Source organism: Nelumbo lutea, chromosome 4 (assembly GCF_056320005.1).
Source record: "Nelumbo lutea isolate HS-2025 chromosome 4, American lotus-T2T, whole genome shotgun sequence".
NCBI lineage: Eukaryota > Viridiplantae > Streptophyta > Magnoliopsida > Proteales > Nelumbonaceae > Nelumbo > Nelumbo lutea.
Genome location: NC_142687.1, coordinates 29,806,140 through 29,819,577, shown reverse-complemented (window position 1 = coordinate 29,819,577; position 13,438 = coordinate 29,806,140). Strand labels below are relative to the sequence as shown.

The window sequence follows — 13,438 nt, the reverse complement described above, 5'->3', positions numbered from 1 at the left end:
AAGACTAAGTCTGTGTCAAACTGTAACACCACGGTGCCTCCTCAAATAGAATTGTGAGAATGAGTTCAGGCTAATCATCACAAGGACAGTCGGTTTGTGCCAAGAGTTTTTCCACATCCTAAGCTATGTCTGTTTACACTCGAATCGAATCAGATGCGACCAATTTTTCGCTAGCTCTTGTCATATTTAAAAATTAAAATACACCAGACCTTTTGATTTGATTACTCACAACGATACCATTTAAATATGTTTGGGTGGAATATCTATGTGGGCTAGCTGGGCCCAAATCCAATCGCGAGACTAATCCAAGCTAACACGCACAATGGAGGTCGACAACGACTCCAGGACCAAGTATTAGTGCATGCATTATACAGCAAACACTTTGAAGAGTCTTGAGACTCTTGACCAGATACACTGAGAAGGAGCGGTTTTGTGATTCCCATTGGAAAACGAAAAGCCTGTCCAGTCCAGCAGAACACAACAGAGCTTATTTCTCTTAAAATTTGTTCTCTGGTTTTGCCTTCCGACCCAGCAATGTCTCGACTCTCTCTCGTCGTCGTTTCCCTCATCCTTCTCGGCCTCCAAACAAACAGTGATACCGTAAATTCATCGTCGGTGGTTTGCAGATCATTTTACATGTGCGGTAGCGTTAACATCAGCTACCCTTTCTGGTACCAAAATGATAGTCTAAGCATAAGCGACACCGACTACTGTGGATATCCTGGCTTCGGCCTCTCCTGCTCAATTGCCGCCGGTGGAATCTATAAAACCATCCTCCGTCTGCCCAAAGATACCTACCATGTCACCAACATCAATTATGCCCTTCAAACTCTCACCCTGGTCGACGCTGACGTTACGATCAATGAATCATGTCCAAAAGTACGGCACAACATCACCCTCAACACCGTACCTGAATTACACTACTCCAAATATGCTTTAAACCTCTCCTGTTTCTATAATTGCTCTTCGATCCCTTCTGATTTCTATTTATACTATAGTGGTAATAGGCTCTCCTGCCTTGCAAACCATGCGAATCAGCAGTCGTTCGTTTTCCAGGAGGGAAAAGTTCCGAGGGGGTTTGATTGGTACAAGAATTGTGAGGAGCACGTTGTGACCACGGTTACCTCGCCGAATTCGGTTTTGATTAATAGGATTAATCGGTTGCTGCTAGCTGGGTTTGAGTTGTACTGGGGAAGATTAAAAGATTGTTTTGTATGCGAAAACTCTGGTGGGCGTTGTTTATACAAAAAGAAGGAGCTGCTCTGCTTTTGCAAGAATGGAACCCAAAGGACGGAAAGCTGTTCCGGTTACGGTATGTTTAATTCCTCTCTACCCCTTCTTTTTCTTTCTTTGAATTATTGCGAAAATTTCCGTCATAATTCCATGATCAGTGCTGGTTAGAAGTTCAGTCCACTTTGGTTGGCTCCTTCAAATGGTGGATAACGCGCATCAACGTAGGCCATATTTAAGAAAACCTTAAACTTTGATGATAACATGGAATATCCATCATGGAAATTAAAGGAGCATTCCCTCAGAAAAAAGTGAAATTAGGTCCTACCTCTCAAATCTAATAATATTGCTAGTTGCTACTGCTCCTGCTGTTATGTTAATTTATGTGGAGTATTATTATTATTATTATTAATTTATGTGGATGGATTGTTTTTGTTTTGACATGCATTTACTGAATCATTCTTTAAGTTTGAAAATATGTTTGCGTATGTTGATAAATAATCCTAGGTTGCTCTCAAAGAATGAATCATTGACTGAATCATTCTTTAGTGTCCCTGTACTTGTCTACTGTCCGAAGATCAGAAGAAAAGCCTCATGGCTTATTCAGGACGTTTGTGGCTTTCGCAGCGAGCAGGCGACTAATGCGATTGAGCCATGACAATTGTTGTTCTAATTTCTAGAGCAACTTCTTTACTTCTAACTAGCATGAGCCTATTTGTGCTATAACAGTTGGGAGAATAGTTCTTAGCCCTTAAGACAGATGTAATTGATTAATCGCGGTTCAGTTTTATGGTTTTTATTTTACACTCAAAATTAAGAAAAAAAAGGGAGATGAGAGATGAGAGAGACAGAGACAGAGCGTAGGAGGTGGCGGTCCTGGTGGAGTTGAGGCGGCTAAGCTGACTTGGTGCTTGCCGGCGAGGCAGCGACCGGTTTTGCTGTATGGCTGCGTGCTTGTTTCCTTGATGGTTGGCGCGATGGAGATGGAGATGACATGCAAGAGAGAGAGAGAAAGAGGCACAGGAAAGCACCGAAGCAAGAGGAAAATTGGCCACTATGTGAGATTTGAGACGCCATCGGTCGGAGGACGACTGGCGTCCGAGGAAAATTTGGGGATTGGGAAAGACGAAGAGAGTCAAGAGGCAAGAGAAAGTGAGAAAGCCAAGGGTTAGTGACTATTGCCTATTACCTTTACTGGTCCCGGTGTACAGGGGGATGAATCTTGGCCATGGGTTGATGTCAAATTCACAGGTAGGATGTGGTTTATAGGGGCTACTAGTAGACTATGGCGGGTTGTAATTCAGAATTCTGCATTGGTCTGTAGTGTATTTAACCCTTTGCTTTTTTGGTTAACTAGCGGTGACTCTGCGGTGCACGGGATGATGTATTTTTACCTTTTTTATGTGTAGAATAATAGAAAAAATTTCTTTTCTCTTTTAGTTATTAAGCTTCAAAATTTTCTTTTTATATAATTTATATATTATGAGAAGCACATAAATCAATTGATGGTGTAATTATTAAAAGTACTATATTAATTAAAAATGCTATTAATTAATAAATTTAGTATTTTAATAATTACTTTTAATTAATTAATAAAACTGTAATTATTAAAAATACTATATTAATTAAAAGTATAGTTAATATTGTTAATTAATAAAATACTGTAGTTGTTAATGTTGTTTTTTAATAAATTATAACTTACATTATATTAATCAATAAATACATTAATTAATATTATTTTTGAATAAATATTGATAATTATTTAAAAATGCTATTAATTAATAAATACAATTAGACTGTTAATTATTAAAAAGATTTTAATTATTATTAATACTGTAGATTTTAAAATACAATAATTATTGTAATATGTGTGGGTTGGAAGTACTATTTTTAAGCGGTGTCTTTTTTCTGTTTGGAAACGTTGCTGCCAGGTAAGATGTTTCCTGGAGTAACAACAACACTTTCTGTTTGGTACCAATGCTCTATGTTTGTTTTTAGCACTAGTACCCATTATAGGAAGTCCATGTCATTGACACATCACATCATTGTTGGCAGCAACAAGCTGCAATATGAGAAAATGCCAAATTCGGCATTGCTCCAAACCACACTTTCTCGATTGCATAGCTTGGAGCACCGATTTTTATGGAAAACGGTTCCAAACAAATAGACATTTCTTGGAGCACCGTTTTTTTATTTTTTTTTGATGTGGCGTTGATATATCACCATTTTTTGGAGCAAAGACATCAATGCCAAATAGACGCATTATTACTACCCGTCTCTCTCTCTTAAATGTCTTTTTTCTCTATTTAATAGTGTGCAATATATATATATATATATATATATATATATATATATATATATATATATATATATATAAGGAAGAAAATTTGGTCAATAGGGTTGTGGTTGTCATTGATCACCAATCCCACTTGTGGTTAATAAAATAGATCACTGATTTTTTTTGGTAATTAAATAGATCATTGATTAACTTAAGAAACACTTTTTCACTTACCCCATACACATGGTTTCCTGAAAAATGAATGGGCCGTAATTAGTTTTTTCATAATTGGATAGATGGTAAAGGCTGTGTTTGATTTAATAGAAAACAAAAGAGAACCAGAAATATGGGGAAAGATTTTAAGAAAATTTGGTTTTCTATCAAAATCAAAATGTTTCTATCTCGATAAAACACAGTTGGTCATGGAAAGTATTACAGTATAAAATTACTATACTGTCACCGTCAGACAAGCTTTAAAGATTTGTTGGCGACTTTCCGGCGTTATCGTTGCACTGGGCCTGGAGCGCATTTCAATCCCATTCTGTCCTCATGCATGCGACCGTACTGTTTATATGAAATGAACTATCAACCACACACCCTCGCCCTTTTTATTTGCAATTTTGCATGTGTCCCGCTTTACGATCTCAGGTTTTTTTATTACCTTATGTTAGGGGTGACCATGGCCAAGCTGAATCGGGTTTGGCTCAGGTTTTGTACTAATGATAAGGGCTTAAGCTTAGGTTTGGGCCCGGCTTGGCCTGGATTGCAAGTTCAAGCCTAACCTTTATACAGGCCCGGACTGGGCTTACGGGCTTTCAAGCAAGTGATTCATAGGAAAAAGTTGCCTTAATAGCTTTCGGTGTTGTGTTCGGTTGCGCTTCCATTTACTCGAGTAAAGACAGACGGGAGAGAACTAACGTTTTTGGCGTGTGGCCACCCTCCACAGGAAAATTCTTTTTTCCCTAAAGACCCATTATAGTGATGCGAGAACACTGGAAAGTTGCTCAATTACACAACCTAGACATGTGTTAAGCAATTAAACCCATTACAAAGCTTCTAGAGCACTTCAGTCATTTGGAGAACACCGTAAAAGGCTATAGAAAACTTCCGCTTTGGCTAGTAAATTTACATATAGACAGGACAATGGGCATGACATTAGGGTTATAGACCAACGTTATGGAAAATTAAAGACTTGTTGGTGACCGACTTATAGGATCTTCGTTGCCTGGGCCTGGTGTGCATTTCCCAAACCCATTCTACCCTCATGAGTTGCAGCCACTACAGAATGGGATTGGCCACTTCCTTTGATATTCTTTTTTATTTTTATTTTTTTTTATTTTTCCATTATTTGTTTTTCCTTAGTTCCTAGCCGGAAGATGACCTAGACCTTAGTCGTGTAATGAGCTGAACCAAACTGCAAGATAGAGGACCAAAGAATTCGGGGTGGTTAACTCGGCGAGGTCGTTCTAATGCTTAAGTCAGTACTGTATTATGATTGCGAGCTGGACACTTGAGTGTTAGAATGCTAGTGAGCAAATAATTGTGCATACCTGAGTCTTGGGGGTTGAGGCCCTTATATAACTGAGATGCTGTAGGTCTCTCGAAACGTTCCCAGAATCTTTGGCCCGTGAAGTTAGGATTCGTTCTGTTTTGGTAGGAGAGTAACATGTCAATTAATGAGATTTATCGTTTCCCTCTGATTCGGACGGGGAGAAGATAAGGCATATGGTTATGTGATGTGATCTTGGGAGATTTAGAGATAACTGGCGACCTTCTAAGTTCGGTTACATGACATCTTGGCGTGTGTGGGTACCGAGGTGCTCTGGTGCCGAAGTGCTCTGACGTACCACCTAAACTCCTTGTACCACCTAAACTTTGTAATGGTCTCTCAACTAAGACGAGAAACTTTGTAATGGTCTTCGACCGATTCACTCTGACGTACCACCTAAACTTCTTGTGTGTGACTCCTTTCCGAGCTGTGGTGAGGCGTACTGTTGGGTCAAGTTTCGGTATTTGTAAGCACGTTTCATTGAAACGTTTGATGTAGCTCCGAATTGACTCACCTTCCCTCTGTACCACGTTCAGAAGGCTCTCTTGTAACTTCGGGCACTTCTTACTAGTGATGAAGTGGGCTGTGAACTTGTCTATGAACTGTCTCCAACTTCTGATGGAGCCTAGCGCGAGGTTACTGTACCAAGCCCGAGCTAACCCTTTGAAGGTGGTGGAAAAAGCCACACACATACACGCTTCATCTGCCCTGACGAGATGCATTTGAGACTGGAACCTATCTACATGATCACTGGGGTCGTAGGATCCATCGTACTTGTCCAACGGAGGTACCTTGAAATCTTTCTGCATTGGGATTGCTAGTAGCTCGGGTGACAGGGGGGATTGCCGGCTCAACAAAGCTGGAGCCACTTGTGTAGCCATTGACTTTACTTCTTTCCTTTCCTTACTTTGTTCCAACGGTTGGTTGTTCTTCGCTGGCAGGCTGTTCCTGACCTAGGAACGGCGAGTCTTGCGACGTTGCTGCTATTGCTTCTTTACTGGCTCAGTATTAGTGTTGCTGACTTCTGCATGGTCAGGCACCTCAATTTTGGTCCACTCTCACTCCCCAACACTATCATGAGGTGGATCGGGGCTCCTTCTTGCTGCTTCTTCTTAGTCTCGAGACTGGTGTTGGCTCTTGCGGGGTTTCGAGGGGTCTCGTCTTGAGCCCACACCTTGGGCCCCAAGCTGACGATCATTGCGTCGTGATCCATTGTTCTCCTACTGCGAAAGTTGCTGCTAGTTGTTCCTCTTGGGCTAGCTGACTTCGGGCTTGTCCTTTGGATTCCCCCTTTGAGAAACTGGGGAGTGTGCTGTCCGTTTGTCCTGCCCCAAGGTGGGGTCTGACCTTTGGGAGGGATTGGTACCTGCGAGGTCCCCTCACCCCGATGGGGAGATTGGCGGACATCTTGACGGACCCTGTGCTGATTTTGGCTCTAGTTCTATCTTTGAAACTAACCTGTGTGCTGAGGTGGAATATGCTATTGGCTTGGTTGTAGTGGTGGAAACTACTATTGGTATTGTTGGTAGAAATAATACTATTGGAACTATTAGAATTGGTGGATCTGCTGCATCTAGATCTGCATCATCCTGACGCTCTGAACGATGTCGTCGAATTGAGAATGCCCGACCCCAGGAGGGATCACAGAAGGCTCTAAAAAGGTGGTGTTCATCTAGGGCAATGGGACATTTATCTGTTGGGTTGTTTGAGGCACTGACGGAGAGGGGATCCTTGAAGCAGTCAGGGGAATGGTAAACTGCCCGATAGTCACTGAGGGGCCTTGAGGGAGTGACATTTGATGATCTTGCCCCCTAGTGGCATTCATGTCAATGCCCTTACCGGTGTTGCTGGAAGATACCTTGAAAAAGAGTGTGGCAGTTGATGAAATGTAGTGTTGACTTTTCGATCGATACCCACAGACGACGCCAATTGATAGTGTGTGATATGGAAACTCCTAGCTGGAAGATGACCTGGATCTTAGTCGTGTGGCTAGTTGGACCAACTGCAAGATAGAGGATCAGACAACCCGGGGTGGCTAACCCGGCGAGGTCGCTCCAATGCTTAAGTTAGTACTGTATTATGGTTGCGAGCCGAATACTTGAGTGCTAGAATGCTAGTGAGCAAATAATTGCATGTACCTGAGTCTTGGGGGTTGATGCCCTTATATAGATGAGATGTCGTAGGTCTCTTGAAAGGTTCCCAGAATCTTTGGCCCATGACGTTAGGATCCGTTCCGCTTTGGTTGGAGAGTAACGTGTCAATTAATGAGGGTTATCGTTTTCCTCCGGTTCGGACGAGGAGAAGATAAAGTCTACGGTTACGCAACGTGATCCTGGGAGGTTCTGAGATAATTGGTGACCTTCTAAGTTTGGTTATGTAACACCTCGACGTGTGTGGATACCAAGGTGCTCTAGTGCTGAAGTGCTCTGATGCCTAGGGGACCAAGCTCTCGAGGCCCTACGATCTAATACCGATCCACCACACACTGATCTGTCGTCTGACTAGCAGGCCACATCCACATGTCCTTACTCATTAGATCGGGCCAAATCACTTCTCATTAATGCTAAATGCTAATGTTATTTTGCTTGTGGTCTGGCGCTCTGATGGCCCAAGGGTAAGGCTAAGGGCTAAGGCAGCACTATGTTCTCGCTCGCTTTCTATGGGTGGGTCGAGCTTGAGCCAATTCCTCTCCTCTAAAAGAAACGGAAGTGAAACACATTAAATAAATGAGCCCCGGAGCTAAGAGTCAAAGATGCTGTTATTTGGTAAAGCGTTCAACTCAGTGATAGAATAGTTGAAATTGGGGGCTAGTGCAGTTGAACATAAATATCATAAGCTTGCTACGTACCAAACACCTTTGTTATATATAAAATATATATTAATTACTAGGCCCATCACCATACATGAACAGGCCTTGATTTTTAACTTAATCGGAGTATGAGCACATTGTGTAGCATAACAGTAATTAGGTTACTCTGTTCGAATGACTCAATCTTCCTCGCACAAAGACCCCGTTGCTGGTGGGATAGTAGGTCCACCGTCCTTTTTCTTCACTTGTTATTTCTCCCATAATTGCGTCTTTTACAAGTTAAAACCCATTTGGACTTCAGTTGGTAGGTAACGTCTCTCTTTTCACTTCCCCTGTTTTCCATTTTAATATTTTCCTTTGTGAACCACTTCCCCTGTTCTACATTTTATTTCTAACTACTTCGGGATCACTGATTTTGTTTCAAATTTTATACTTTTAGAGGTGAACCACCATATATGAAATCTTTGAATAGTGCAGATGTATAGTCTTTGCTTTACTTTGCCAACTTAATTTACTTTTGTCAAAGAATTTCATGTACTGAGAGTGAGAGGTTACCTCAGTGCTCTAGGCTTTCGAGAGATTCCTCTGCCTCACTCCATCTCTTGTTCCCTCTTAAGAGATAGTTTGTTGCTTTAGCCTCACAATCCATACTTGATCTTTCACTCTCAACTTCGCCCAATGCAGCCTCACGTATTCCTCCCATCTTCCCTGCTAGCGCTCTTCCTGTTTACAGCTATCGTCTTCCTCTCCATTGAGGTTCCATCAGCTTTATGCGGTGATGATCCACAATACTTAAACTGCAATCGCACTTTCGACTGTGGAAACGTCCAAGGAGTCGGCTACCCTTTCTGGGGAAATGGTCGACCCAGTTATTGTGGCCCTCCGGAATTCAGGCTGGTATGCGGAAACAACAACCTAACTTCCATTGAGATCATGTCACAAAGTTACCGCGTTTTGCAGATCGATACCAGGAATCGAATTCTAAAGGTCGCCCGAGTGGATGTGTTGGACGACGGCATTTGTAAAACGCAACCTGTAAACACCAGCCTCAATTTCACCCCTTTCACTTCTATTCCGAGTGATCTGTACATGAATTTGTTCTACGGGTGCTCGTTAGGGTCAGGGGGGCAGGGGTATCCGTATGATAAAATTCCGGCCAAAGTCAGTTGCCCCTACAATGGAGATCCAACTGAGGTTCTCTATATCATCGATCAGGTTCCAATACACGACGACTACAGTAGTTCTAGTGGAGTATTTGGTTGGAGTTGCAAAGCAGGAGTATCTCTCCCAGTTCCTCCAATACCCATGGAGATGCTTGTAAACAATATAGAGTCGAACCTCAGCCAAGTTATAAGGCAAGGTTTCCAGTTGGGGTGGAATCTAAGCGACGCTTCCTGCACAGAATGTTGGCAATCCGGTGGACAGTGCGGATATAACTCCACTTTGAATCGTGCAACTTGCTTTTGCCGCCATGGATCCTCCGCAAAATCTTGTTCAGGTACCACTTTCCTTCAATCACTCATTGCAGCGGTAGGCATGCTTAATTAATATTTAATTAATTTGATTAAAATTAGGGTCGTTTATAGTTAGAATTGGAATTGGAATCCGAATGGTGTATTTTCATAATCTATTTGGTTCACATATGAATGGAAATGAAAATTGAAATCAGTAGGAATGAGTTTTCATTCCCAAATCACAATAAAAGGAGAGAAGAAATGACCATTCCCTCATTGTTCAGAATAAAGTAATTGCAGTGACCAATTCCAAACATCCTCGGGGGTTTCAATCTAGCTATTAATTTGTAGAATTGTAGTTGGTAAGACAAGACGACAAGACACGGCTTGGCTTCATCTGGAATCTGAACCGAGGAACGTGTGGATGGCAAATTAGTTATTTGGATGGGTGATATGGATATTAGGAGAAATGTCAATGTTAGTAAGACTTTGTGGTATATATGTTGAGATGTGCATATCAATCCCAAAATTTTCCTCATGCAGTCGTTTTCATGAAGGAAGGACTACTTCAGAGTTCAGTCTTGAGGTATTATGATTATTATCTATTTTCACCCCTCTTCCCACTACATTAGGTTTTGAGATAATTGGTGATCTTCTAAGTTTGGTTATCTGACACCTCGACGTGTGTGGATACCAAGGTGCTCTAGTTCCGAGGTGTTGATCAAGCTCTCGAGGTCCTGCAATCTAATATCGATGCACCACACACTGATCTATCATCTGACTTGGCAGGCCACATCCACATATCCTTACTCATTAGTTCGAGCCAAATCACTTCTCATTAATGCTAAATGCTATGAATTGGGTTTCATATCAATTCCAGTGTTTTCTCATCCCTTCTCTGAGTCATTATCTCATTCACCTTGCAGAACTTCTTTTCTTTGTCACTCTTCATTTCAAATAGAATGCTTAGGCCCAACAGGGATGGAAATCCAGTTTCCAATGTAGGAGCTCGTCTTCAGCCACTCTTATCGAACGTTCAAAGTATACTACCAATATGGGGCGTATCCATGGATATGGATACACCACAGCTAGGTATGCATTCCATTCCACAAGTCGTGCTTCCATATCGGGTTGTATCACGGTGAATACAATTCGCTACACACCGATATGGAAGCAGTATTAATGCCTAGTTTGAAGACCTTGTATATTTATTTGTAATTTTTCGATATTTTTAATATTTTTTCTGCAAATTTTTTCTATTATACATCTTTGTAGTTTCTTTTTTTCTTTGCATCTTCTGTGCTTTTTTATATTTCCTACTTTTCCCCTACAATTTCTATTTTTCTTTTTTATATGTTTTCTATAATTTTTAATTATACTTTTCTGCAATTTCGATTATTTTTTTTGTATTTTCTGTATTTTTCTATTTATTTATTTTTTTGGTGTTTTTAATGAAATAAAAGAAGTTAATGGGTTGGGTCAAAGAACCCATTTAATAATTTTCTCTAAATGGATCAGTAATGGGTTGACGGGTTATGAAGGAAGAATCTAATCCAAGTCGATTATCACATTGACGAGGAGGATTGCAACATTTATCTTTCTACGATTCTCACTTTTTCCTCTCTCTTCGTTTTTTCTTTTTCTGGAAAAGTCTTGGAAGGTGCCTGGCTTTCTTTTAAATGTTTCATCGATTAGGATGAAATTAAGCTTAAGCCATTCGTCTCTCCGACTTCTCCCTTCCCCAAAACCAAACACATTTTATCCTCTCTCTCTCCGCTAAATGCATACTCAACTCTTTCCATCTTCCCAATTCTTCCTGTCTGTCATCACCGTGTTCCTCCTCGTCTTCGAGATCCCAAAGTATTTGTGCAATGTTGAGCATCTAGTGTATTCAAACTGCAATATCACTTTTAGCTGTGGAAAGATCCAAGAAATCGGCTTCCCATTCTGGGGAAATAGTCGACCCAGTTATTGCGGCCTTGTAGGTTTTGAGCTTGTCTGCGGGAGTGGTAGCCTTACTACCATAGTGATTGCTTCACAACGATACCGCGTTTTATACATCAATTCTTCGAACCATAGTCTCAAGGTCGCCTGACTAGATGTGTTGGACTCTATTTGTCAAAACAAATATGACGCAATGTGGAAGCAATAAACTGGGCTGGTTATGCAAGCATCGGGCGTTCGCTAGTTCCTAGTGAAGAACACCGAATTTTTTAGGAGAGAGAAAAGGTGGCGAAAATTGAAGAGAAAATCTGAAGAAATTCTAAAGTATGAAATTGATTAATAATTCTGGGAAATAGCAGTATTTATAATACATTGAGAAATTATAAAAGAACTAGGAAAAGAAATTAGATTTGATCTAAACATCTCAAACTTGTAGATAGGATCGAACTCTTCTTGACTTGATCTCCCCCGTCCGATCTCCCTTGATCTTATCCATGCATGAATCTTGGGTTATCTAGAATTCTTGAATTCTTGATGAGTCTTGGATTCTTTGAATTCTTGATGAGTCTTGAATTCTTAAATTCTTGATGAGTCTTGAATTCTTGATGGATCTTGAATTCTTGAATTATCATGGGATAATCTTGAATTCTTGAATTATCTTGGATTCTTGAATTCTTGATGTATCTTGAATTCCTGAATTATCTTGGATTCTTTGAGTTCTTTGGCTTATCTTGAATTCTTCCCATGAGTTGTCACCCATATGATGAGATGGGCCTCCATCATTCTCACCCACTTGGAAAAGACTTGACCCCGAGTCGTGGCTAGGATATGCGAGGGTCGTCTCTGGTAGGTAGCGATGAAAGTCAGCAAGTATTAAAGCACTAGGAAATTGTGTAGTAGCTTCCCTTGAGAAATTGTTAACATAAATTCCAGACGCTCTCTTATCACATATACAGTCAGCAGACCAACATGGATGAACTGTTTTGGCCGCTTGCTCAACATCAATTTCCTTCCCCGATTCTGTCATCCAATAAAGGGCTTGGTTCTGATACAGCTTTAGACCACACATGAGTGTTTTTGGGGGATCCATTTCCTCTAGATTGTATGTATCTGCAATACCAACAAGCTTATTTAGAGTTGACTTTGAGATAACTTGTTTATCATTACTTTGCTTAGGATGTTGGCCCCCCTTTCTTCGTTTCAAAAGAGGCAAGAGTGTTGTAGTTTCATCTGAATCACCCTCTAGGCTTAAGGAACATTTTCGCTTGTCAAGATCATTCGGATAACTTCTACCTTCTGATATGGCTTAATTTTCAGCAATTTGAAAAGAGCTAGAAGAGGACAAAGAGTAGAATTGAAGTATGAAGGAACTTCTAACTTCCATGAAGACTTATCACCCTCAATGAAAATGGAACTGTGAATGTGAAAGCTTACACACAGTACGATTTCTTGCAACAAACTAAGGTCTTCTGGCGTAGCTACACATCGACCACAAACCTTAACCTTTGAAGAATTTACAAGGGGAATTATGATTCTAGTACCAAGAACAAAATCAATGTGATGCTGTATATCTCGCATGGGTGGGAGTTCATGTGGTAACTCATCTGAAACTGCATCATGGAACTCATCAAGTAGTCCCTGCACTTCCACTGGAATTTTGTTTTCTTCCAATGTTTCATTCATATTTTTTCCCTTCAACAAATGTACCTCATGGGTATCCTTACATTCTTTCATAAATTCAGCATGATGATGGGTAATAGTAAGAAAATTTCTCTCATTGGCTTTTGGGGCCTTAGGAATATTCTCTTCAGCCATGGGTAACAAAGTGTAACGTATACCCTCTTTTTCAAGTTGGTAGGTATTCATCCTACCCATGTGCCTTGCATCTGTATCAAATTGTCAAGGCCTACCTAACAAAATATGGCAAGCATCAATGTCTACAATGTCACAATATACTTCATCATTGTACTTACCAATAGAAAATGGTACTTTGCAGTGTTTCTCCACTCGTACGTTGCCTCCTTCTTAATCCACCCAATTGTATATGGGTTTGGATGTTTTTCAAGAAGTAATTGTAACCTTTGTATGACATCCTTGCAAATAATATTTTCTTGACTGTCACTATCAATAATTAAATCAAATAATTTACCCTTGATAGTACATCTAGTACGAAA

General features: G+C 40.6%; 1 protein-coding gene across 4 annotated transcripts in view; it reads left to right on the top strand.

Annotated features, from left to right (window-relative positions):
* The first annotated feature begins 381 nt into the window (after nt 1-381).
* Nucleotides 382-13,438, top strand: part of LOC148854907 (LEAF RUST 10 DISEASE-RESISTANCE LOCUS RECEPTOR-LIKE PROTEIN KINASE-like 1.2) — a 30,774-nt gene continuing 17,717 nt past the window's right edge. The window contains exon 1 of one of the 4 annotated variants that reach the window (XM_088986549.1): nt 382-1,312. In XM_088986549.1, the coding sequence (XP_088842675.1) occupies nt 535-1,312 (778 nt within the window). In that variant the 5' untranslated portion in view covers nt 382-534. Of the gene's footprint in view, nt 1,313-8,181; nt 9,365-13,438 lie in introns of those variants that run through there. The other 3 variants (XM_088986545.1, XM_088986546.1, XM_088986544.1) reach the window with 3 other exon arrangements.